At 45.9% G+C, this 25,208-nt stretch overlaps 1 protein-coding gene across 1 annotated transcript in view; it reads right to left on the reverse strand.

The window, feature by feature from the left end:
* Positions 1 to 10,638: 10,638 nt before the first annotated feature.
* The window catches only part of LOC138472655 (mucin-5AC-like), a 515,681-nt gene continuing 501,111 nt past the window's right edge, over positions 10,639 to 25,208 (reverse strand). Inside the window, exon 13 of the mRNA XM_069610941.1 lies at positions 10,639 to 11,599. Within this exon, the coding sequence (XP_069467042.1) occupies positions 11,580 to 11,599 (20 nt within the window). The 3' untranslated portion in view covers positions 10,639 to 11,579. The remainder of the gene's footprint in view (positions 11,600 to 25,208) is intronic.

The following is a 25,208-nucleotide window of genomic DNA, read 5'->3' on the forward strand; positions in this document are numbered from 1 at the left end:
CTTGATACCTCCCCGGAGGTTGAGTTTGGCAGGCCTGAGCCTGGTACGCATGCTGAATCTTCGTACAGGCGCCTCATGTCGAGGGTGACGGAGTACTTGGGGTGGTCTGCGCCACCAGTGGATTTACTGCAGGATGACCTGACAGATATCCTTTACCAAGGTCCACCCACTGACCCGGTGCTGCCATTTCATATGGCCTTACAGAGAAGGGTGGTGGCGGCTTGGACTGCTCTGGAGAGTCTCCCGGCAGTGAGCAAGTCGTTGCCAAAAAAATACCGTCCAGCCAGTGGTGACCCCGGCTACTTGACTATGGACCCCACTCCGGACAGTTTATGGTGCGGGTGGCTATGGCCCCAGCAAAGCAGGCATCGTACCCTACCATCCCTCCTGATAGGGACGACAAACGTTTTGACGGTTGGGCAAAGAAAGTATTTTCTTCAGGGGGTATGGCTCTGCAGGCAGCCAACTCTGTGTGTGCCTTAGCAAGTTTCACTCACACTCTGTGGAATTGTGTATCTTTGGCGGCTGAACATATTCCCAAAGGGGAGGAACGGGATGGATTTCTTGCTCTTGAACAAGATGGCAATGATGTCATGTGCAAATCCGTTCAATCGGGTTTGGACATGGCAGACTGTGTCCATGGCGGCGAGCACCGTGATGCGCAGATTTGCGTGGTTGCGGAAGTCGGGGTTTGCTCCTGATGTACAAGCCCGACTTCTCAACATGCCCTTTGATGTTGACCATCTTTTTGGCAGCAAGGCTGACGAGAGCCTTGAGAGGTTGCAGACCTCCAAAGCTGCAGCGAAGTCGTTGAGCGCTGCAGTCGCCAACCTCCACCTTTTCGTCCTAGGGGACAGCAATGGAGGGGAGGTTCGTTTCGATACTACTCGTCCTTTGGTAGATCGAGGGGGGCTGCCAGTCAAAGGGCCCAAAGTAGGAGTACAAGAGGTGGAAAACAAGGCACTCGAGGTGCTAAAGTCGCTCGGACAGTTGCCTCTTTGCCCTCTGGCACTGCCGCAGCCGCTTCAGCTCAGTCATGAGGCCATGTCCCATGGTTCGCCGGTTGGGGGAAGGCTGGCGCAGCATCTTCTAGAATGGCGTGCCAATAGTTTAGATGTGTGGGGTCTGGAGATCATAGCCCACGGCTAGTCTTCCTTTCCGGCAGAGGCCTTTCGACAATCAACCAGGAAATCTCTCTTTGAAGAGTCCAGATCTGCTCCTTGTGCAGGAAATCAAATCCCTGCTGGAGAAAGGCGCCATAGAACTGGTGCCTTTAGCGGAGAGGAACAAGGGATGGTATTCCCCATATTTTTTGATTCCGAAAAAGGACGGGGGATTGAGACCCATCATGGACTTGCATGGTTTGAACAAGCTCCTCAGGAAGGACAAGTTCAAGATGGTTACTCTTTCTCAAGTCCTCCAGGCCCTTCAACTACAGGACTGGTTGGTGTCTCTCGACCTCAAGGACACTTACTTTCATGTATCGATTCATCCCAAGCACAAGAAGTACCTGAGGTTTGCAGTTGGCGACTCGCATTTTCAGTTTCGGGTCCTGCCGTTCGGATTGACTTCCGCCCCGAGGGCCTTCACCAAGCTCATGGTGGTGGTGGCAGCGTCTCTCAGGAAAGGGGGGATTCACGTCTACCCCTACCTGGACGATTGGTTGATCAGGGCACGCTCTCCCGAGCACGTCCTGGATCATCTGTCAGTCACCTGCCACTCCCTTCACAAGCTGGGCTTCTCCCTCAACTTAAAGAAGTCCCACTTGACACCTACCCAGCGGCTACAGTACATCGGAGCAGTGCTCGACACATCTCTGGGGCAGTGTTCACCTCCCCAGATGAGGGCTCATCACATTCTGCTCGGCCTCATGGCATCCTGCATTCTTCTGGTGCCAGAGGCCAGGCTGCGGATGAGATCTCTGCAGTGGGCTCTCAAGATGCAGTGGTCACGGTGCTCCGGAAGGATGTCGGATCCCGTTCAGGTGCCACTCTCGGTCACCCAGGATCTTCTGTGGTGGGCCGTCGAAGGCAATTTGATGAAGGGGGCTCCATTTTGGCTACCCTGGCCGGAGGTGACGATCATGTCGGACGCATCCCTCATGGGATGGGGAGCTCATGTCAACGAGTTGACAGTCTGCGGTCGTTGGTCTCCGTTGGAGTCCAGACTCCATATCAATCTGTTGGAGCTGAGGGCCGTCAGACTAGCCCTGAAGGCTTTTCTGCCATCTGTGCGGGGGAAGAATGTCCTGATTCTGACGGACAATACAGTGGCCATGCACTACTTCAAAAAAAAGCGGGGGACAGGGTCTCTCCCTCTGTGCAGAGAGGCGATGCAGCTCTGGTTCTGGGCCATCCAGCAGGAAATTCCGATCTCGGCTGTTCATCTGGCCGGAGACGAAAAACGAGGCGGCGGACGCTCTGAGCAGGCAGAGCACGGTCTCTCACGAGTGGGAGCTGGCTCAGGAGATTCTCCTGGAGATCTTCGCCCTTTGGGGGAACCCACAAGTGGATCTCTTCGCCGCCAGTGTCAACCGGAAGTGCAAAAGGTTCTGCTCGTGGGAATTTCCTCCAAGAGGAGCCTTAGGGGATGCGCTCGTAGTGGAGTGGTCCTTCCCACTGCTGTACGTGTTTCCTCCCGTCCCCGTCATTCCGCAAGTGCTGTGGAGGTTACGGAGGTTCAGTTCCTGAATAATCCTCATTGCTCCGGCATGGGCCAGGAGAACGTGGTACCTGGACCTTCTCGACATGTCCATCGGCCCTCCACACCGTCTTCCCTACCGAGACGATCTGCTCTCACAGGCGGGGGGGGGGGGTTCAGGTTCTCCATCCAGAGGTCAAGTCTCTCAACCTTCATGCTTGGCTTCTGAAAGGTTGAGGTATAAGGATTGGGACCTCCCTGAAGACATGATGGAGGTGTTGCTTTCTGCCAGAAGGTCCGCCACAAAGTCCCTGTACCGTTGCCGTTGGGGAAAGTTCTGCAACTGGTGCAGGGTTAAGAATGTGGATCCTTTTTCATGTGCCATTCCTGTGGTTCTGTCTTTTTTGCTTTCGTTAGCCCACAAGGGCCTGCAAGTGGGTACCATTAAATTCCTAATGGGAGCTCCGTTTGAGCCTTTACATTCTTGTCCTTTTGGACTTTTGACCTTTAAAACTGTATTTTTAGTTGCGGTTACTTCCGCTCGCACAGTGAGTAAATTGCAGGCACTATCCGCTAAACCACCTTTCACAGTGTTCCATAAGGACAGGTTTGTCTTTAGGGTTCGTCCTTCTTTTCTTCCGAAGGTTGTGTCGGAATTTCATTTGAGCCAGAAGGTCATTCTTCCGGCATTCTATCCTCCTTCGCATCCTAGTAAGGAAGAGGAGAGGCTCCATAGGTTGGATCCTAGGAGAGCTTTACATTTCTATATCTCACGCATGTCCCGGGTCAGAGTGGATGATCAGCTGTTTGTAGGATACGCTGGAAGGCGTTTGGGACAAGCGGTTACTAAGCAGACTTTGTCTGGATGGATTAGCTTGACAATCTCTGAATGTTACCGTTTGGCGGGTAAGGACCCTCTGGTAGGCTTACGGTCCATTCTACAAGGGGTGTGGCTGCCTATACTGCTCTGCAGGGGGGTGTTCCCATTCGTAACATTTTTGAAGCAGCCACATGGGTCTCTGTCCATACTTTTGTCAAACACTACTCCCTGGATTCTATCCATGGGCCAGATTTGGCCTTTGGTAAGGGAGTCCTATATTCTGCAATTTGATTGGGCATTCTAAAATTCTAAATTCTTTTCCCACCTCCATACGTTGGTACTGCTTTGGGAGTCTGCCATAGATGTGGAATACGTCGGAGGAACCAATCCCCTCGAAGAACAAGTTACTTTTAATGTTCTTTTGATGGGATGTTCCGACGACGTATTCCACATCGAACCCTCCCAGCCTGACCCTCTACAGAATTTCTTATGCGATCGCAGCTTCCGTTTCCGCAAGGCTTTCTGTAGTCATTCTGGCAGACGATTGGTGCCACACATTCTGGGAAAAAACTACAACTGAGGCTACGGGCGTCATGCGTCCTACTTATAACATCCGGTGATGTCGGCTCGACAGAGGCCATCGAGGACAGCATATCGACGTCATTGACGCAGGACGCAGACGCCGAAAATTTTCCAAAGCAGCACAGCTGTGGTGATTACCTGTCATAGATGTGGAATACGTCGTCGGAACATCCCATCGAAAGAACGTTACCAGGTAAGAAAGTAACTTGTTCTTTGACTTTAGTGAATCTATTAATCCAAAGTATAACTTGTTTTCACATACATATGATTTCAGAGTAGAACAATTGTTTACACATTTTTTATGTTGTTTTTCAAGGTCAACTAATAACTAGAGGTCCTGAGGAAGGCAGCTACATCAAAATACCACCAAAACGTCAATCTAGCAGACAGGGATAGTATGGTCCCACTGCAAGCAACAACCACAGGTGATATTTAATCATTATATTTTTGTATACGCAGACCCTATTTTGGGAAATATAAAAGCATATATGTGCACTTGGGTGATTATTGAGAGTCACAACATGTGTTGATAGCAGAGGAATAGTTCCTCTGCTCTGTTTTTGCTTTTGTTGATGTTTTTATGATATTATGTGCTGAACCAGTAAATGTTGAATTTGTCTAATAAACTCAAAAATTCAACCAGTTGTAAATGACACATGCAATGCTTAGTTCGTGAGAATACATATCGAAGGGCAAGTGAATGCCGGAAAAGAACTGATACAAAATTATAAGCATGAAACTATAAAATAAGTTTAAAAAGATGTTCCAATAAAAAAGACAATTTGGTTCAAAATACTTAGTTCCAAGAATTGTTTTTCATTGATTGAAGGTAAAGTAAATTGAAATCGTTATTAATGTTGCAAAGTATTGGGCACACTTCTGTGAAAAAAAACCTGCACGACACTGCCCTGTGCCTCAGGGAAAAGCTATTGTATGGGCACTGGTTCGAGTGCTAGCCTGCACATGTCCAAGTCCTCTCTGCAGCCCTGGGGACCGAATATTGTGTCCAGGTCTTCATCTCCTTCAGGGCCCTCAGATCTTGTTTGCGTTCTGACAACCTACCCAACTGGCGTTGGGGGTGACCACCGTCAAGCCTCCACAGTGCCCAGTGGAGCGACACCCCACCATTGGGTCTGTACAGCTACTCTCTAGGCTGGGTACTGGGCAGACAATGAGGCCCATCCCTGAACCTGTCACAGGGTTCACCTCCACTGACAGCAGAGCATCCACTTAAGTATCAGGCATGTACAACACTAGAGCAGGAGTTTGAAGCTTCAGCACTAGGGTTAACACACCAAAATTAAAAGCGTTGGTACCTGATCGCCCAGGCTACACAGGAGAGCCACTGTCTTTCTTCAAGCTCGACTGCACCACAGTGATTCATGTTTGAGAGGCATTTGTCTGGAGACAGAGATTTGCCTCCATTGATAAAGAGGACATCAGTTTCAGTTGGATTTAGTTTAAGGTATTATGGAGACATCCAAGCCTGAATGATGCCCAGACAAAATTGGAGTTGTTCAATGCCACTGGCAGACAACCCTTTGTGACAGAGGTGTGTGTCATCAGTGTATTGCAGTGTGATGTTATGGGTGGACAGTATAACTCACTGTTAGTTTCTCCATAAGAAGGTTGAATATTATTGGGCACATGAGTAAAACTGTAAGTTTGCTGCAGGTGACAGAAAGGCGGTGGGGTCCTGAATGAGTTTATTTGGAAATAGTGTTTGTCGTTTTAAGAGTAGAAAAGTAAACCATCTAAGAACAGTGTCAGGGATTACCATGAAGGAGTAGTGCATGGGGACCAGAGACCTATGAGCCACTGTGTCAAAGTCGGTTCCATGTAATAATGTCCCCTCAAAAATATATCGCCATGCAAAAGAATCGCCGAAAAATTCCCATTTTTTGCGGGGACATTATTACATGGAACAAGCGGGGGATACCCCCAGAACCCCAACCCCTTTTTCTCTCAAGAAGAGTGGGGGACATCCTCACAATCCCCACTCCCCCTGTCCCTATATATATATATGGACACCTATCTAATGTCGCCACAACCTTTTCCTGGTGACATTATATACGCTGACCATATATATCGGGATATTATTACCTGAAACCGTCAAAGTCCACTGAGATATCTGTGAGGACTCAGAGGCAAGGGACACCTTTGTCAGCAATTCTCGGTGTGTCATCAACTACGTAGATAGTGGCTGTCTCAGTGTTGAAGTGTGGTCGGAAGGTGATTTGTAGGACAGAATAGCTTGATGCTGTTGATATGACCTTTCAATTGGTTGCTCTGGCCCTTTCCACATATTTTGCTAAGGAATGGGAGTGATATGGAGAAAATTGATATGGCCATCAGAGTCTACATGCAGTTTTTCTGAGAAGGGGAGGGGGCTTCTCAGTTGTATCACAGGATGGGAGTAGCCAATTGGCGAGAGGAGTTCATGAAAGGTGAGGGTAGGATGTTTCTGTCAGAGGATGTGCTTGGAGAGAAGTGATGATAGAATGGGGTGTGCCTATTCTGAGGGGTTGGGATGTGTGCCATTGAGGTGGGTTGCATGAGGAAGGATGGAAAAGCTGTCCACGTTGTCATTTCGATGTTAGGATGTATAGTTAAGGCTCCAGGTTTTATGGTAGTTATGTTTTCTACATTTCTATCTGCATTTACCCATATTCAACTTCTTGTCATTTTATCTGTACTTATCTGCAGTTGTTGTTTGCTCTATAAAAGAAATACGTTGCAATTGTCAGGCCTGTCGGTCCAGGTACATCCGGCACATCTCTATCTCCTCCTAAACGCTCCTTATTATCTGTACATTCAGCTTTCAGAACGGCCATGCCATTCTATACACGTTGGAGATTGTTTGGGAAGCGCTGCTATTAATGCGCTTACTGATGGTGTCACCTTGATACTACAGTCTTTTTCTTGTTTACGAAACGTTCGCGAGTCCTACACGTGGTAATTCTCAGAACTGTGTGCCGTATTCGTCATTACGGTGAGCACGTGATTACGTGAATGTCAGGTGACTGTATTTAACACGGCCAATTCAAATCAACGGCGCTTCTGATCGTTGTTCTTAATCCACGGCGTTCCGGAGCTCAGAGTTTGCTATTTCCCTCGCAGACTCAGTGTTTTGCAGTCAGCATTTTCCTGCTTCCTATTTATCGCTCCAGGTTCTGCTCGGAGCAGTTGCTTTTTCTCGCGTTCCTACGCGGCGTTCGGCAACTCCCCGCTCTGGTGTCACTCAGAGTCGCCAGCTGATTTCCATGGTCAGCATCCATTCTGAAATTCCATCCAGCAGAGCTCCAATTCCCTACCTGCCTTTATCTCCGCTCCAATTCTGTTTGCAACATTCCTCCTCTGGCAACCTTACTTTCTGTAAGTCATCCGCTCTGTCTATTGCGGGTATACAACTCCTGTTTATTTACCACCCGTATTTCAATAGGAGTGTCTTGTGCTGTTGTTATCGTAAGCTCAGTCCCTGTTTTTCCTCACAAAATCCTAATTGGACATTCTACTGCAAAAGGGCTTACCTACCTGGATCAAGGTTCTCCATTTCTTCTTCTCACCTACAATGAATAAGTGCACTGAACTTGATTGGACGCTATCCTACGTGCCCCAACCCGACTCTAGTGCGGCCCTCGTTCCGTCCTGGTCAGACTCCTTTACTAACTCCCTTCCTTGTTGTTGTTTCCTTGGATTACCACCAGACCTTTTTGGACTTACCTGTGACCGTGCTGATTTCAGGTTAGTGTAACCTAGATAGGCCCTTCTGTCCTCTTGATTATAGCCCTGTTCTAATATAGTTCCTTTCTACCAACAGCCTGGTGACTCTTGGTCCACTCACGCCCTTTCCACTAATAGCTCTCTTTGGCTGTAGATTTCATTCTAGTCAGAGAGTGACATTAGTTGGAAGGTTTAATCTTGACAGGACGTTGTTCTCCTTCAGGTTACCAGTTACTTCGGGAAAGATACGAGTGTATCCTTTTTGGCTACCAGTCCGTATCCTTTGATTAGTGTTCCATTGTCATAAATCTGAGACATCACCAATCTGTATCCTTTGTGTTCTCTGTCATAAACCGAGGATATAACAGCAATAAGTATTTTTCCTCACTTATTCAAATGTATTTAATGTTCTACTTGTAAATCGCGTCCTGAAAGAGCAGGACTGTAACAGAACAAATCAATCGCCATTTTTCAACTCCTTTACATTCGTACACCAACACACAAATTTGCCAAAAAAACATACACATGCTGGTACACAAACTGAAATTACACATCAAACCAACCTCCATTTTTACTTAAAAAACAATCAACTAACAGCCTTTAAACAGATTCCTCCCGCACACCTGTAACACATTTCTGCAGCCATTAAAATGTCTTTAAAGGAAAGTCAACTAATTCATGTGCAATTTGCATGCTCTCAATTTACACAGCCATTGGCTTGCAATGTATGGCTGACACCAAAATGAGATAAACAAGAAGCCTACTTATCCTTAGTTTTAAGATTTTATAAATAAACACTGACAGGAACCATATTAATGCCGATTTATCATTATGTGCAAATATCAATAAAAATTGAAAATAGGGAGTATTCTGTATAGTGTTAATTTGTTCAATGAAGAAAGTATTTGCCATGTGTGTTATTTGGACACATTTGATTGTGTTCAGAAGAGTGGTGGATATGAGAGCACTTGATTGAACTTGTGTATTTTCATCTTTTGCTGTTTATTTTTGTTTCTTGTCACACTAAACTTGCCTCTAGCCTAGTATAATAGAACATCCATTTTGTGTCCAGATTTTCACAGACTTTGGTAGGTTCTCGGCAACAATATGAACACTGTACCAAAGACTTCAGGTCATCTTTGGATATGTTTTCCCTTTAGAAGACCTTTCTGATCTGTTTCTTTGTCTACTTTGGCAAGGTGGGATAGATGGATAAAAGGACTTTTGGTTTTTTGGGTCCATTCTTCGACACTTGCCATGGCTTTCCAAGCTTTTTGGCCAGTAGTTAGATTTGAACACTTGGTCAAGTCGCTAGATTAGTCTCATGATGTTACATCTCAAAGGCTCTACTATAAACATATTGTGCATAACTCAGCTGGGACTCATATAGGTTTTAAGAGTATATTATAGGAAGTGCTGTGTCATAGAATGTGGATTGTTCCTAGTAATTATGATGGAAATTTCAGATAATAATAACGAGAGAAAGGTGTGTATTATTCCTCCCTTTATGGTGCAAGCATCCCCCTTTTCATTATATGTTTGTTCTCCCATTCCATCCTCAGGAGGAGCACCATTATACTGGTTGGAGATAAAGGAATGCAAGTGAATTATCTATTCGATTCATTGGGAATTGTAGGTTATTGAGCTGATCATGTCCCTTCCCAAAGTCCAGTCTTCATTCCATTAATAGGTTGCCATGTGATAAGAGGTCTCCAGGATACTTTAGGGATCGTACAGAATCTTTGGACTCTGGTTGGTGTAGGACTTTAAGGGGGTCGGGGAGGTGGAATTGGTCCAGGAGCTGGGGTATTCTGGCAGTGGTGCTTTTTGTTTCTTGCTGGTGTAAAATAAACTAATATAAGAGATATGTATGATGCATGCGGGACATGCCATTAGTAGATTCCAGACTTTACATAATTATTTGGAGCACTCAGCGCCATATGACTTTGTGCTTGCTGAAAATGTTGTGCTTGATTTGGAAACATCACACATGTGTTAAGTGTATACGATTTGATTCATAACTACTCTTGAAACAAGATACCCTCTCTGTTTAAAAAAATATATAATTTAAAAAAATTTAAAAAACGTGATATCTTTTTTGGGACACTGCTGCACGTGCTGTGGAACTGTTCTAGGGTTAAACATTTTTGGACGGATATGTTGGGTAGGCTGAACATGATACTGAAAATAACTTTTCATAGGACACCCACTCAGGCTATTTTGTTGGCAAGTATAGGTAGATGTGAGATTGCTTGTAGTCGCAGACGGTCAATTGACAGGACTTTATCAGTGGCGGGAAAAGAAATATTCAGGTTCTGGCTGACCAGGAACAAGCCACAAGTGGAGGACTGGTTAACTGAGTTACAGGTTTTATCGAGTTATGAAAATGTTATGTTTTTAAAACAAGGCAGGGAAGATCTGTGTTTGAAATTGTCGTCGCCTTTTAATGACTTGTATGGTTTATATTAAGGTCTTATGCTGGACCTGGATGTTGATTGGGACAAGGTTATGATTTATATAGTTCAGTTTTGTGTTTCATGTATATGTGTGTGTAAATGTTTATGTCTGTTCTGTGTTTTGTTCTCATTAGTCACGGGATTGTATCTTTGCATGTTTGCTGATTGTGTCATGAAGTACTAAGTGAAATATCTGCTGGGAAGTCAAGTTTGCTTTCCTTCTTAAACTCTGTACTGTTTTTTTATCCTGTTTTATGAAGTTATATTGCCTTGTTTATTTGAAAATTCGAAAATTAAAAATGATTTAAAAAAAAGACAGTATATGCTTTTTAAAAGGCAAAACTACCTGGACACATGTTCAACAAGTCAGAAAATGTGCAATGCAGTATAGATAGCTGAAAATATATATATAATAAATAGAAGCATTTGGCTAATTTTATTATTGTGTTTTTCTTACACTGGTTAGCAGCTGTGAAATAAAACAATGACACATTCACAAAGTAAGGCAAACCCTCACTGGAAATTAAAAAAATAACATTCTAATCATGACTTTATTAGAATGCTGGAAATTGTACTTTTATTATTTCTAATAATATTACAATAATACACCTTATACAACACCTATTTACCAATGTTTTCAACAGATCCGTGTATGTGTGTGTGTGTGTGTGCCAGTGTGCTCATACTGATTGGCATGTGATTGTTCATCTGAATATTTCTATGCACTCATGAGAGCATAACTTTACATATTTCAATTGGACTGTAGCTGTTAGTCTATCAATATCTATGTGGCAATGGATCTGCTTATGTGTGATGTTGGGGCATGTTGGCATGCTTTAGGTTTATTGTTGTGGTTTCCTTGATTTGGCTGTGCTGTGCTCTGTGTGTGTGCGCTTGTGCACGTGTGTGCTTGTGTATGTGTGTGTGTTAGTCTATCAATATCTATGTGGCAATGGATCTGCTTATGTGTGATGTTGGGGCATGTTGGCATGCTTTAGGTTTATTGTTGTGGTTTCCTTGATTTGGCTGTGCTGTGCTCTGTGTGTGTGCGCTTGTGCACGTGTGTGCTTGTGTGTGCTAGCCTATCAATATCTATGTGGCAATGGATCTGCTTATGTGTGATGTTGGGGCATGTTGGCATGCTTTAGGTTTATTGTTGTGGTTTCCTTGATTTGGCTGTGCTGTGCTCTGTGTGTGTGCGCTTGTGCACGTGTGTGCTTGTGTGTGTGTGTGTGTGTGTGCGCGTAACTATACATGTATGGGAGTACATTTGTAGATTCGCTCAGTGGTAGCTGGTACAGGCGACCTCTCCAGAAATAGGGACTTTGTTCGTATTCAGCTGGTCCCCTCTACAGTTCTCACAGGAAAGATCGTTTCCCTAAAAGGAAAAAAATTGAAAACACACCCTTAATGCAGGCAGCAAAGAGAAGCAAACAGGAACTAAGCCGGTGTTAGTTTCAGTAACAATTTTCAAATCACTTCAGGTTGTTAGGCGTATGTATTTATAATGCTGATTTTATAGAAGGAGCATTTGTTCATTTACAATAGCATGGGCATAATAATCTTCCAAGCGGACCATGCGCATAGGGGCCCCCAATGTTAAAGGTCTTACAGATTTGCCTAAAGACTGTGAGCCCGATTCATGGAACTATTTGCGCAGGAAATGGGGAACTTGCATGTCAAACTGTGTATGGAATCGAATGCGTGGGACTTTTCTAGGACATGCGTGGAGTTTGTATTTGTATTGATTGTTTTATATAGCGCCTTAATCCAAGGCGCTTTATAATGCACATCAAAATATGCATTAAACATGGAACAGTAGAAGCAATAACGGTAAACAGGAGTCAAACCAGAAAATCAGCATGTAGAACAATTTACATATGAGAAAGAAGAGGAGAGGAGGGGGGGTGGAGAAAGAAAAGGGGAGAGAGAGTAGTGAGTAAAGTGAATAGTAGGAAGAAGGGAGATTTAGAAGAGAAGGGGAAGATAAAGAACAAAGAGAAGGGTAGAAGAAAGAGGAAAAGAAGGGTAAGAGGGGGAAGGGGATCAGGGAGGGGAATGAAAAAGAAGAGATTTCAATGAGGAGCGGAAGGAAGAATAGGAAGGGGAGGAATGGATAGAGAAAGGTAGGAAGTTCCAGTGTAAGGGGGCAACAAGCTGAAAGGAACGGAAACGAGAAGAGGCAGACGGGGGTGGGGGAACTGAAAGTAAGAAGAGATCGGCAGAATGAAGCGAGCGAGAGGGGGTGTAAAAGGCGAGAAGAGAGGAGAGGTAAGGAGGAGCAGGTCGTGAAGAGATTTAAAGATTTGAAGAGTTCACGCAGGCTCGGCACATCTCTGCGAGCCGTGGAGCGCCTTGCACGAGACACTACGCAGAGCGCGGGCGTGGCTTGCGCAGAGGGCTGGGAACAGTGCGGAGCACAAAAAATGGGGTAGAAAATACAAAAACATGTACATTCCGAGGGACCGCCCACAGGCAGTCCTTCGCACTTCCACAATCGCGCCAAACAACACTTATTCATGCGACCACCCATGCAGCCTCTCGGACTAGAAATGGCAATGCAAATCCCTCGATCTCTATGCCACCTGAAAGCAGGCATAAAGACACTTGTGCATAGGAATTGCAGCACGGATGTGGGTTTGCATGTCGGATTCACGGGTGCATGTACGCAACTGGGGTTCCGATCTAACGTAGGAGTGAGCGCAAGCAGTGTAGCAGGGTGCATGAACGGTTTACGGGGGTTTGTACGCAGATTTTCTGAGTTTAACCCGAGTTATGATTTTTTATACGCATGTTGTCGGGGTGCTGGCAACAGTTATGGAGGTCCCTGCGCAGGGTTCCTGAGATGCAGGCCTGCTTGCATGGGACCCCCCCGCACTGTTTGAAGGGTGCGTGTATTTGCACCAGGGGGAGCAGGCAAAGGTAGCTGTTCTGGTTGTTTTTGCTTTGCGAGGGGTCGTGTCGGGGGGGTTCCGGGTGCGACTAGTGAATACAGTAACTTTGCACAGGACATTCCATGAATACGCGGGGCGCGCATTTTTTAGGCTCGGCGCAGGTTGACGCAGTGTCGTTCTCAGCGCACGGCAATTGCGGGTTAAATTCGCACTTTTCCGTGAATCGGGCCCTGTCTGTGGATATAGATGCCAAAAATCGCAGGGTGCCTCCTCATAACATTTTACAGGGGGGCTATTATTCTATTGTCATGTTATGCCACTGGCGAAGAGTATAATGTCAAAAATATGTTAGCTTCGATGGAGGTTTTGGTGTGTTTAGTTGAAATTAATCACCTCAGTTAATTCTTAAGGAAGGTATGGATTATAGAAATAAAAAGTTGCATTTTTAAAGTGAACAGTGGCTTGCACCCCAAGGAATTCATTCGGAATGAGGGTTGCCTCTGGTCCCTGACACTCTTATCCGCCTAAACCCTGTCCATGCTCACTTGCCCATCACCTGCCAATGGATGTGGGTGGGGAAGTGAATTCTGGGAAACAGGGCCCTATTGTCAAAAAGTAGCACAAATGAAACAAACTCAGAAGCCCTTTGCAAATTGGGCTGCTCCTTTAGCGCTTCTTATCACTTGCACCTAAAACCTTTTTATGACTATCTGGCCCATAGTGTCAGATTGCACCATTTTATTTTTTACAAGTTCTATGCAAAACCAAAACTATCACCTTGCAGCCTCTTCATGGTGCTTTTGTACATTTGCCGAGCCAGTACATTCAGGCGCCGCGCACGGGCAAGTTCTTTTTGATTGTGGCGGGCATTGAAGACATGCTCCTTTATTCCCACCTACCTGTTTTTGTTGGAGCTGGTGCTCGGCGGTGTGTTCAACTGTTATTACCAGAAAGGAGAGGGGCGGTACCACTTTTGGCACCTGGTGAGATGACCTTCTCCGGTGTTGGTAGCCTCTGCTTTAGCTACCTACCAGGGTAGGCAGATTGAGCTACCATAACCGAGAGGTCAGGGAAAGCTATTACCCAGTGCCCGTCGCCTCTTATTGAGCCACCTACCAGGGTTGGCCCATCCAGCCATTCAGAACCGAGACTGATGGGTAACCTTGTATTGTGTCACATATGGGTCGTTTGCATTGTAGATTCTGAACCTACTTATAGCGAATGAACTGAACCTCAGGTAGGCCCCGGGGCAGAACCTGAATGAAAGAACTGGGATGCGCCCCAGACGGAACAGCGATGCACCCCATAAATGTGATATCCCCTCTGGTGTCACCTCTATGTGGCCGCCATCTTCGTAGCATGAGTAAACACATGCGCTCTTGCAAAAGAAAGCCTTTTCCTCCCTGTATTAATTTATCCTCTAAGATTTAACAATAACTGGCTGCCTGTTGCCTATTTTAAACTCAAATTAACAAGGGGGGTCCTGGGAGTCCCTCTGCCAGACATTAGTCCTGGTTACGAGAGACTTACCCAGAGTCTTTAGCTCACTATCTTTCACAGAGAAGAAATATCCCAAACATATCAGTCTTTGTCCTGCCCTGGGGCAGTCCAGCACCGAAATGCTAGGCAATTCTCCTCTGAACAAGAGTACCAACAGAAACCCTAGACACGTGTTTCGGTCTGGTTGGACCTCATCAGTAGGGTGGATCTGTGCCTCTCTAAGAATAGTGAGCAAGGGGTCCACGTCTGGATTCCCCTAGTAACTTAGGGTGAGACCCAAAGTTACTTAAATATGCAAATTAACAAGGGGGGTCCTGGGAGTCCCTCTGCCAGACATTAGTCCTGGTTACGAGAGACTTACCCAGACTCAAGCCATGGTTAACTTTGCGCCCCTCTCCATCAAACAGGTTGAGACTGTCATCCTGAAACTAAAACTGTCTTACTTTCAGGGAGACACATGTCCTGGGCCTCTTATTAAGGAGGCTGTGAAGGAAATGGCCCCCTTCGTCACTTCTGTCATTAACGTTTCATTTAAATCTAGCATAGTACCCAATAATCTGAAAGATGCATGGGTACTCCTGCTTCTAAAAAAAACATCTTTAAACCTTAACAATCCATCTAACTATAGAGCCATCACGACGGTACCTTTTCTGCTAAAAATACTGGGCCGAGCAGCCTATCTGCAAATAGCAATACCACCTTGAATCTAATAACTTGCTAGGCCTTAGACAATCAGGATTCAGACCCAGGCATGGGACTGAAACAGCACTAATCGACCTTAAGACACAGATCCAGACACTGAAAGCCAATGGAAAACTTGCCTTGCTTCTTTTACTTGACTTATCAGCGGCATTTGATTTGGTAAACCATAACATTTTATGTAAACCCCTCTCATCTGCTACGTACTTCTCAGACCATGCAAACGCCTGGATTGAGTCATTCCTTAACAACAGATCCATGAGGGTCTTTGTGCGCTCAGCCTGTGCTATACCTACTCCAGTTACCTGTGGGGTCCCCCAGGGGTCTTGTGTGTCTCCTACTCTCTACAATGTGTTCACCAAGGCACTTTTTTCGATGAGCTCGACTATCTGGGTGGATAGTAGGACTTTGAATGACGTTTACCTCATTATACAAGCCTGGGTGGCGAAACACAGGCTCTGTCTTCACGACGATAAGAAAGAGCTGCTCATCCTGGGATCACCAGCCAAAATGAACAAACTGGATGGGTTATTCACCTCCTTTGATATTGACGGCAATATAATCAAAGATTCCAAAGTCGTTAAAACTCTGGGAATTTATATTGATTCTGCACTAACCTTAATGAGACAAACCAACGCCATGGCTTCTTCCTCCGCCTACACATGCATGCTCATAACTGCTTGCCGTCCTTACCTGACAACAACTAACTGCATCACAATAGCAAGAGCACTTGTCCTCTCTAAGCTCGATTATTGTAATGCGCTCTATCTTGGCACATCACAACAAAACCTTAATAAAGTGCAAGTCCTGCAAAACAACGCCATTAGGGCAGCCTTGAACATTCCTAGGAGACAACACATCTCGGAAATCAGACACTCAATAAATTGGCTTAATATTAAGCAAAGGATCTTACTAAAAACATTGTCCCTCACGCACAAGTGCTTATCTAACCAGGCGCCCATCTACCTGTCCAATAATATCACCCGCCACACCGCAACGCGGCCCACCAGAACATTCCAGACGCACTGTGCCAACATCCCACGCTTCAAGCAACAAAGAGCAGGCGGGGTTAGTTTCCCAGTCCTCGCTGCAAAGAAATGGAATGCCCTCCCGCTCTCACTAAGGGAGGAACCCTCCTACCTTGTATTCCGGAAAAAGGTTAACATGTGGCTCCAAGAGCAAGACCTTGCATCAATCCCATAAGCACAACCTGCCATGTAAATATTTAAATATTTATGTAAATTGTGCCTGATGTATATATGCAACTGTGTTGTATTTTACTGCAGTATCCCATGACCTGTATTTGTGTGGAATCAATATGCATAGCGCCCAGATGCCTCTGGGCTTGGCGCGCTTTACAAATAAATAAACTAAACTAAACTAATGGTGTAGGGTCCTCTTTGCATATGATTCTAATTATTTTCTTGTCCATATTTCTGTGTGCGTAATGACTCCTCCTGCAGTGGGAGTGTACAGGAGGCAGTGTGGGAAGGATGTATGCCTGCCAGTCGTTTGCTGTGTTTTTACTGTGGCCGGGGACCGGCCACGAAGGCTTTTCTTGTCCAGTGCTTCTTGTTGCCTTAGTTCAGTAAAATATTCTGTTTTTAGTTGTTAGGCGACAGTAGGACTGGCTCCTCCAGACTAGATTGAATGCACTGTATAGCGCTGGGCTTTCGGGGATTTCCTCCAATTGTCAATTTGCAATGAATGTTGAAAACCTGTTATATTATTTATTTATTGCAATGATTAGGTCAGAATCCCGAATTTACATCTGCAAAATAGCAACCAATGTGCATGCTTCTTGTCTAAACAGAGTTCCGTTTTAGAAACAGCACATGCTCTTTTGTTATTGCAAAAAGTTGCCCTTTTAGATGTTTTCCTCTTGCCTTTCCTGTGTTGCATATCACTCAACATTAATCTGGATGTACTTGGCATTTGAAGCCCCTGTTGGAATCAGGGGGCTACTTTATGAGGTTAAATCCTTGTAGTGAGACTCCTCTACGTTGGTTCCAGCACACATCTATAAAAAGGTATGTATATGGGCCTGTTTCTGAACAGTTCATGCGGATAGGGGGATATGCATATTTGCTTTCACAGTGGTACTGCCCAAGTTCCCCCTTCTCTGCACATGGGCCATGCCAGGAGCTTGAAGCTTGATCATCCTAAAGCCCTGTCAGAGTGACAGTTAGGCATCTCCCAGCCAGAGGGAGCATTGAAAACGGTGGCCACTTCGTATCTCACACTTGAAAAAGGAGCTGGCTGTTGGACCTTCCTGCCAGCAGGTGCTTGCTGATCACCTTTTGAACTCAGGATGCAGCCGAGATGCTCATGCCCACTCCCATTCACTACCACCACTGCTGATCCTATCCAGCACTGCTCATGCCCACTCCCATTCACTACCACCGCTGCTGATCCTATCCAGCACTGCTCATGCCCACTCCCATTCACTACCACCGCTGCTGATCCTATCCAGCACTGCTCATGCCCACTCCCATTCACTACTACCACCGCTGCTGATCCTATCCAGCACTGCTCATGCCCACTCCCATTCACTACCACCGCTGCTGATCCTATCCAGCACTGCTCATGCCCACTCCCATTCACTACTACCACCGCTGCTGATCCTATCCAGCACTGCTCATGCCCATTCACTACTACCACCGCTGCTGATCCTATCCAGCACTGCTCATGCCCACTCCCATTCACTACCACCACTGCTGATCCTATCCAGCACTGCTCATGCCCACTCCCATTCACTACCACCGCTGCTGATCCTATCCAGCACTGCTCATGCCCTCTCCCATTCACTACCACCACTGCTGATCCTATCCAGCACTGCTCATGCCCATTCACTACTACCACCGCTGCTGATCCTATCCAGCACTGCTCATGCCCACTCCCATTCACTACCACCACTGCTGATCCTATCCAGCACTGCTCATGCCCACTCCCATTCACTACCACCACTGCTGATCCTATCCAGCACTGCTCATGCCCATTCACTACTACCACCGCTGCTGATCCTATCCAGCACTGCTCATGCCCACTCCCATTCACTACCACCACTGCTGATCCTATCCAGCACTGGCCATGCCCTCTCCCATTCACTACCACCACTGCTGATCCTATCCAGCACTGCTCATGCCCACTCCCATTCACTACCACCACTGCTGATCCTATCCAGCACTGCTCATGCCCACTCCCATTCACTACCACCACTGCTGATCCTATCCAGCACTGCTCATGCCCACTCCCATTCACTACCACCACTGCTGATCCTATCCAGCACTGCTCATGCCCATTCACTACTACCACCGCTGCTGATCCTATCCAGCACTGCTCATGCCCACTCCCATTCACTACCACCACTGCTGATCCTATCCAGCACTGCTCATGCCCTCTCCCATTCACTACCACCACTGCTGATCCTATCCAGCACTGCTCATGCCCACTCCCATTCACTACCACCACTGCTGATCCTATCCAGCACTCCTCCTTAGTAGGGTGCCGAAAGCCCGTGCCCGTGCAGATGGCCCCCTGCCTGTGCCCATCTGGGTTCAGTACTATTAATCGGTGAAGCATCTTGCGTGTAGGAAGAGAAATAGTGTTTGACCTTGGTACTGATTTGATCTGATATGTTATTGTGCTTGTTAATATGTACCAGATGCTTTTAAGTCTTTTGTCGATATCATCTATTCAATTGTTGTTATATTTTTGTTTATTTGAAAATAAAACTTTGAATTGGAAAAGAAATAGTGGAGCTATGTTCCCTGTTGGCCTGCCCCCGCTCCCAACACACCCCATCACCACGCCACCTCCCCAAAAAATCCAAACCCATAAACAATCACACCTGCTGTTCAAGGGGATGTTCAGTGCAGTGCACTTCAGGTTTTAACTTCTTCCTACACATTTACTTTAAAAGTAAACGGTTTCTTTTTAAAATAAAAGTATAGGAACAGTAGCACTTTTTTGTTTTTAAAGTGGAGGAGCACTGCTCCCAACCGCTCCCTCCCACTTCGACCACTGCCTTCAGCACAGCTTTTATTTCCTATTGGGGTTTGCAGCCGTACCTCTGCTGCTCCCTGGCTTTGCGTTAACAACGAGCCTTCGTAACATGATAGCATTGATGAGAAAGGCCCAACTCCCGCGGTTCCTCATCCAGGGGCGTTGCTGGGGGGGGTTAAAGGGGCTATAGCCCCTGATCTTTTGGTTGTAGCCCTGGATAGAATCTCAGGAGCTACAGCCAAAAGACTAGCTAGCCCCCAGTCCTGACAGTTCTGACATCAGCTTAGCCCCGGGTCTTTTCCCTGTCCTCATCAATTCTTGGCGGCACTTCGTCCTTACTGGCAGCTGGCCGCATGGTACAGGGGCCAGGTTGGTTTCATAGCCACATCCGCCTCCTGGTGTCAATTATCTAGCAGTGCCTTGCTCTCACGCTGGAGCCACTGGGCAGAGTCACTCAGTGGCTTTGCTTCCTGGAAGGCCTTCCATCCACCACGCCTAAAGCGTCACCATCTGCCTCTCACACTGCACACCAGCTGCAGAGACATGCTGCTTAGAGCAATGAGGAATCCAGAATTTGTTGCACTTCTTTTTTTTTACCATGTAGTGCAAACTTATAATTGGTTGGTCTGGCAGACTTCAGCTATCCAGACATTACTGTTTTCCCTTTTGTTCATAGAGCTTTGGGGGAGGAGGGGTGGAAATACTCTTGGGCAAGAGCATTCTGGGACACGTAGTCCTTGTTACAGCAGTCCTTCGCAGAAGTTGCCTAAGGACAGTCTGAAACATGGGACCCGCTACTTGTCTTATTATAGTTCTGCTTTATGTCTACGGTCATCCACGGGGATTTTGTTATGACATCAAAACGCTGGTTCATAAATAATGCTACCCTTGGCTGGGACCGTGAATGACGAAAAAAGTAAAGAACGTGGACCTGGGTTCAATTGAGTAATGTGCTTATTGACTGGCGTCACTCTAGATTATCACATTGCATGTCCTCTGTAGCTCTACGGGGATTTGAGATAACCCATTGATGACTCATGATCGCTTCTTCCTCCCTCATAGGAAAGGCAAGTTGAAAATGCCATAGACGCTCGTACCGCAGATTATTTGGGATATTCTGTTTATCACATGCCATCTTCATATTCATCATACTCATCAGCTCGGCCCTTGTGACGGTGTAGGCGCTAAACTCGTGATCTGAACATTGAACTGTCAGACTATTTATTTATTTAATTCTTCTAACGTGCCAAACGCGTCACATCTAGATAGAAATGTGAATGTTAGCATATGCCACACTCAGATGAAATAGTGAATGATAGCGGGCACCACACCCAGACATAATTGCAAGGACAGCAATGCCAATTAACCAATCCACTAACAATTTCACCCCTCTGCATACACCTCTCAAACCCTAACCAAACACAACCACAAGCCTTAAGCGCAGCAAACCGCACACACTTCACTAAACTGCAACAGCACAACAAACCGCACATAGACTTGCCCAACAGCATACAACGACTACCGACCGTAAAACACCCCAAGCCCAGCCAACGGATCCACCAGGCTGAGGCTGTCAACAGCACATCACTGCTCTCTCGAACTTTTCCAGTTCATTCCCACTAACTCACCCCCCCCTCTCTTTTTCAGAGCCGCCAGAGCACCAGGGGACCACTCCGGTGGTGATAGTGCGCCGTACAAATATCCTTTAACATTAACATAGGCCTCAAGGCGCACTATTAGCAGTGACAGGTATGTAATGAAAGCATGCGAGTCCCCAATAGATGTAATGCTGGAGAAGAGATGCATCAGGGGGACACTAGGGATCAAGTAAGGGAGCAGTCAGTTTCCTAGTTTAATGAGGTGTCAATGTTAGGGAGTTACACAGAAAATGTATTTATTTAAAGCCCAGCTTTCATAAAATATAGAAAAACATTCCAATTGAAAATAGTTACATCGGGCTATGTGACTCACGCAACATCAAAAGTTCAAGGCCGGATGGGCTGCTAGTCCGCTAGTGACGTTTTGCACCCTTTGTAGATGTCATTCAGAGGGGGACGGGGGGCACTCCCTGAGTCAGTGCAATCAGGGTTTATGAACATGAGTGGTTCTGAAATCATGAGAAGCCTATACTGACTGTACTAACAATCACAACTCAAACCAGAACTGGGGACACCTGTGGTATGGTAAATCCTGGGCGCAAGCTTTGGAAAACTAAGACTCCATGAAGAAAGGAGTGCCTTCTAAATTCTTGATATTTCAACGAGCGTTTGTAGTGGACTTTACACATGGTATTGACTGGACTGAAGCTCTCTATTGCTGAGACCGAGAGAGGGAAATGCGCTTTAATAGGTGTCCATGTAGTGAGTCTCTAACACTGCGTGCCCATAAAGCCGTTTGCCACCTGGAGGTAGACCATTTTTTAGGCAACCACAATTTCTCGAGTGGCTTCTTTAAGGGTGACCTCATCTTTCAGGCTAAGGTATGTTGAATGCTTAGAAGGACAGAGCCAGCCATGAGGAAGGACAGACAGCTCCGAAATGCATCGGCATTGGTCTCTGCATCCTTGCATTTGTGATTTTTAGAAGAGCATCGAATAAAAAAAAGATTCTGGAAGAATTCTTCACTTATTTTGATATTTTGTAGGTTGAATTTACTGTACATGTAATTTAACATGCAGTAGTATTTACTACACCACAGGCGTACCCATTTCTGGTGATTGATTTCATCAGATTGAGTTGTGGTTTATTTTTGTCCTGATTGAGTGTATGTCAGGTTACTGGAGGATGCCTATACATTGTAATCAATGCGTATAGACACATATGTATATATATATATATATATATATATATATATATATATATATATATATATATATATATATATATGGTGGGATTGTTACACTGTGTAGGAGTAGGGGCAATTTCAGCATGCACGTGTTAGCGTGGGTTTGGACTGCAACTGGGGCCCAGGGTGTGAAACTCATTACTGGGCTCAAGAGCGTGAGTCTCAGGCAGAATTAAATAGATGCCAATGCACATTTACTTCAGTAGTGCCCACCCGACATTTGTTTTTTTACTAACCATCGTCACATCTCATTTCTAAATACTGTTCAAATTTTGGCCAAGACATGGATGGGTGCTGTTGCGCAACACGCAAGATGGCAGTGTCTGTCTAACGTTCTGCATGCCATGCAGGTTCTGATCTGGTAGCACTCATAGTACTGATATTTTGAGATTCCAAACGGGGATGAGAGCGCTGTCCAAGCTTTATGGAAGAGTCGGTGTGCGCCTGCGAGGGCTCAGTTGTGTATCTCGTTGACTGTCTGAGACTCGGACGAGGCTTTGCTTGCCGAGGCTGACCGTGCTCGCTGGAGCCCTTCTGTAACCGGGGCTGGTAGTGTCCCTGACGGAGCTGTGCCCGCTGGCGAGGGACCTGACTCGTGTGGAGGACAGTGCCGGTGGTGAGTGCTTTTCCGTCTCGGCCTCTCCTCATACCGAACAATGGGGCCTCCTGTTTGGAAGGTAGGATGTAGCTGGGAGGCTGCCATGCCAGGAGGGATTGCCAAACCGCCATAATACGGTTGTCCCTGAGGTGTGGCTAGATCGCTTGAGGTTCATCCTTTTCCCAGGGGACCTACCGCCCCTTGGGGTCAGTGCTGGGGATCCATCGTGACAATTCTATGATTACTCCAAATCCCTTCCCCCTCTCCATGACATGCTGATCATATCGTGAGATGGTTGGGTACTTGGAGTGGGCGACCAAATATATAAGCAAGGAGGAGTTTATTGCTCGAACATCCCAACAGGTGCTGCAGCTCATACTTTTGTTAACTAGTGGTATAAACTGCAGTCCTGCTGACAGAGGATGCCTAAAAACATGCATGAAAAACAAGGGCGTTAGATGCCTTTGCCAAATGCACACCTAAACCACAAGCCTCGGGTGGCGGCACTTCAGGGGATGCATCTCCCCTAGCCTTGGAGGAGCCCACAGAACTTCAAAGGATACAAGCCAGTGTGAGCAAAGGATTCTCTTAAGTAAACTCTAAGCTGGATAATATCACAATGAATATATCTGCCATTAAAGCTAAGTTGGAAAAAGCACAGGGGAAGAATCACTGATGCTGAAACAAAAGTCGGGCTGGTTGAGGATGAGGTGTTGAGACTGAAAGCAGACCTGGAAGCACTTACTAAAACAGTCACAATTACCATGAAAGAATTTGATGACCTGGAATCACCATCTCACTGAAATGATATCTGCATTCTTGGAGTGCCGGAGAATTCTGTTACAAACAACATGGAGTTCTTTGTAGACACTCCACTGCTGGCTCTACTAGACCAGCCACAGCTAACACCCAGGTTCATGAGAGTGAGCACATAAATCTGTTGTCGCTACTCCGAAACCAAGAGCAGCACCAAGATCCATCATCGCTAGGGTCCTTAACTTTAGGGACAGAGACACTATCCTGAAAGCAGCCAGGATCAAGGGAGACCTATACCTGTGTTCTGGGAGTTAAAAAACTGCTGCGCGAACGCTCCATTAACTACTCAATGCTCTATCTGGTGAAACTATTCTTCGAGTTCCAAAAATAAGATTTACTTTTTAACAATTCCTGAAGAAGCATTGACATTCATTGAGCAAAACATCCCAAGCTCTAGGTCATATGGCAAGAACGGGAGGGTGCATAAGATTCCACGCTATCCAACCACGATTCATCAGAGAAAGGATCGGAAGCAGAGGTATGTCAGTCGCATAAAGCTAGCCCTGAGCTGAGTTGCTTTTTTGCATGGGCTTCTGGTGGGGGCGGGGGTGGTGGGATTGTTACACTGTGTAGGATTAGGGGCAACACATTTTAACAGTTAGATTCATCATTTCAGCATGCACATGTTAGCGTGGGTTTGGACTGCAACTGGGGCCCAGGGTGTGAAACTCATTACTGGGCTCAAGAGTGTGAGTCTCAGGCAGAATTAAATAGATGCCAATGCACAGAGCACATGATTGAAATTGCACTTTGATTCAGGATGATATTTCAATGAACTGAGCTGCACTTAATATATAATACTAACATAAATTAACATACTAATTAACCGAACCCCAGTTAACATGTAATCGATTCACATAATAACATTTAGTGCAAATTAGTTCATGAAATAAGTTAAATGCAGACTGATGAAAATGCATGATGCTCTGAAAATGGGAAGAGAAATGGACTTAAGACGTGCAGGCTGGATTTGCGCTGTGTGGTAAACTGAAAAATGTGAAGTTCCGTTCTGCTGAAGGATATGATATGATATGTTATTTATAATGTGCTTAATGCCCAGAGGTTTTTAAGCGTGGACCCAGGGATTGAACCTGTGCTGCTTCGTGTCTTCTTGCTTCCAAGGCGAGCACGTTGCCCCTGAGATATCCTCCCAGACTGAAACATAACTTTGTTTTGAAGCAGGAAGTGCACAAGAAAAACATTTGATTTTTCTACAGCAGTGCAGTTAGTATAATGAGGAAAACACACAGAGGCAGACTGCGTGAATCTTAGTGGGATGATTTGGTCAAGGGGAGGTGTCTTTCTAGATTGACAAGGCTCGTTTGTTAAAAAGGGTTTTGAGACAGAGTAGGAGGCAGTTTCTTTTTCGGGCGCTGGGAGACAATGGAGCAGAGTGCCGACTGGGCAGATGGTGTTCAGTGCTGGCAAGTTGATTGATGCTAAAGCTGTCCTTATCTGGGTTGACCCTGTGCGAGGCAGGCAGAAAGACTGCAGAAGATTTCCCTGCCAAAGTGAGACGGAAATATCGCCAACAAATCTAGGTAAATATGAGGTTAAGTGAGGGGCTGGTGATGTGAATGATAAGAGGTAGCTTAGTTTAAATAGTTCATTTCATTTTAGGTGCTGTATTA

This window comes from Ambystoma mexicanum, chromosome 8 (assembly GCF_040938575.1).
Source record: "Ambystoma mexicanum isolate Mex_15411 chromosome 8, UKY_AmexF1_1, whole genome shotgun sequence".
NCBI classification, from domain to species: domain Eukaryota; kingdom Metazoa; phylum Chordata; class Amphibia; order Caudata; family Ambystomatidae; genus Ambystoma; species Ambystoma mexicanum.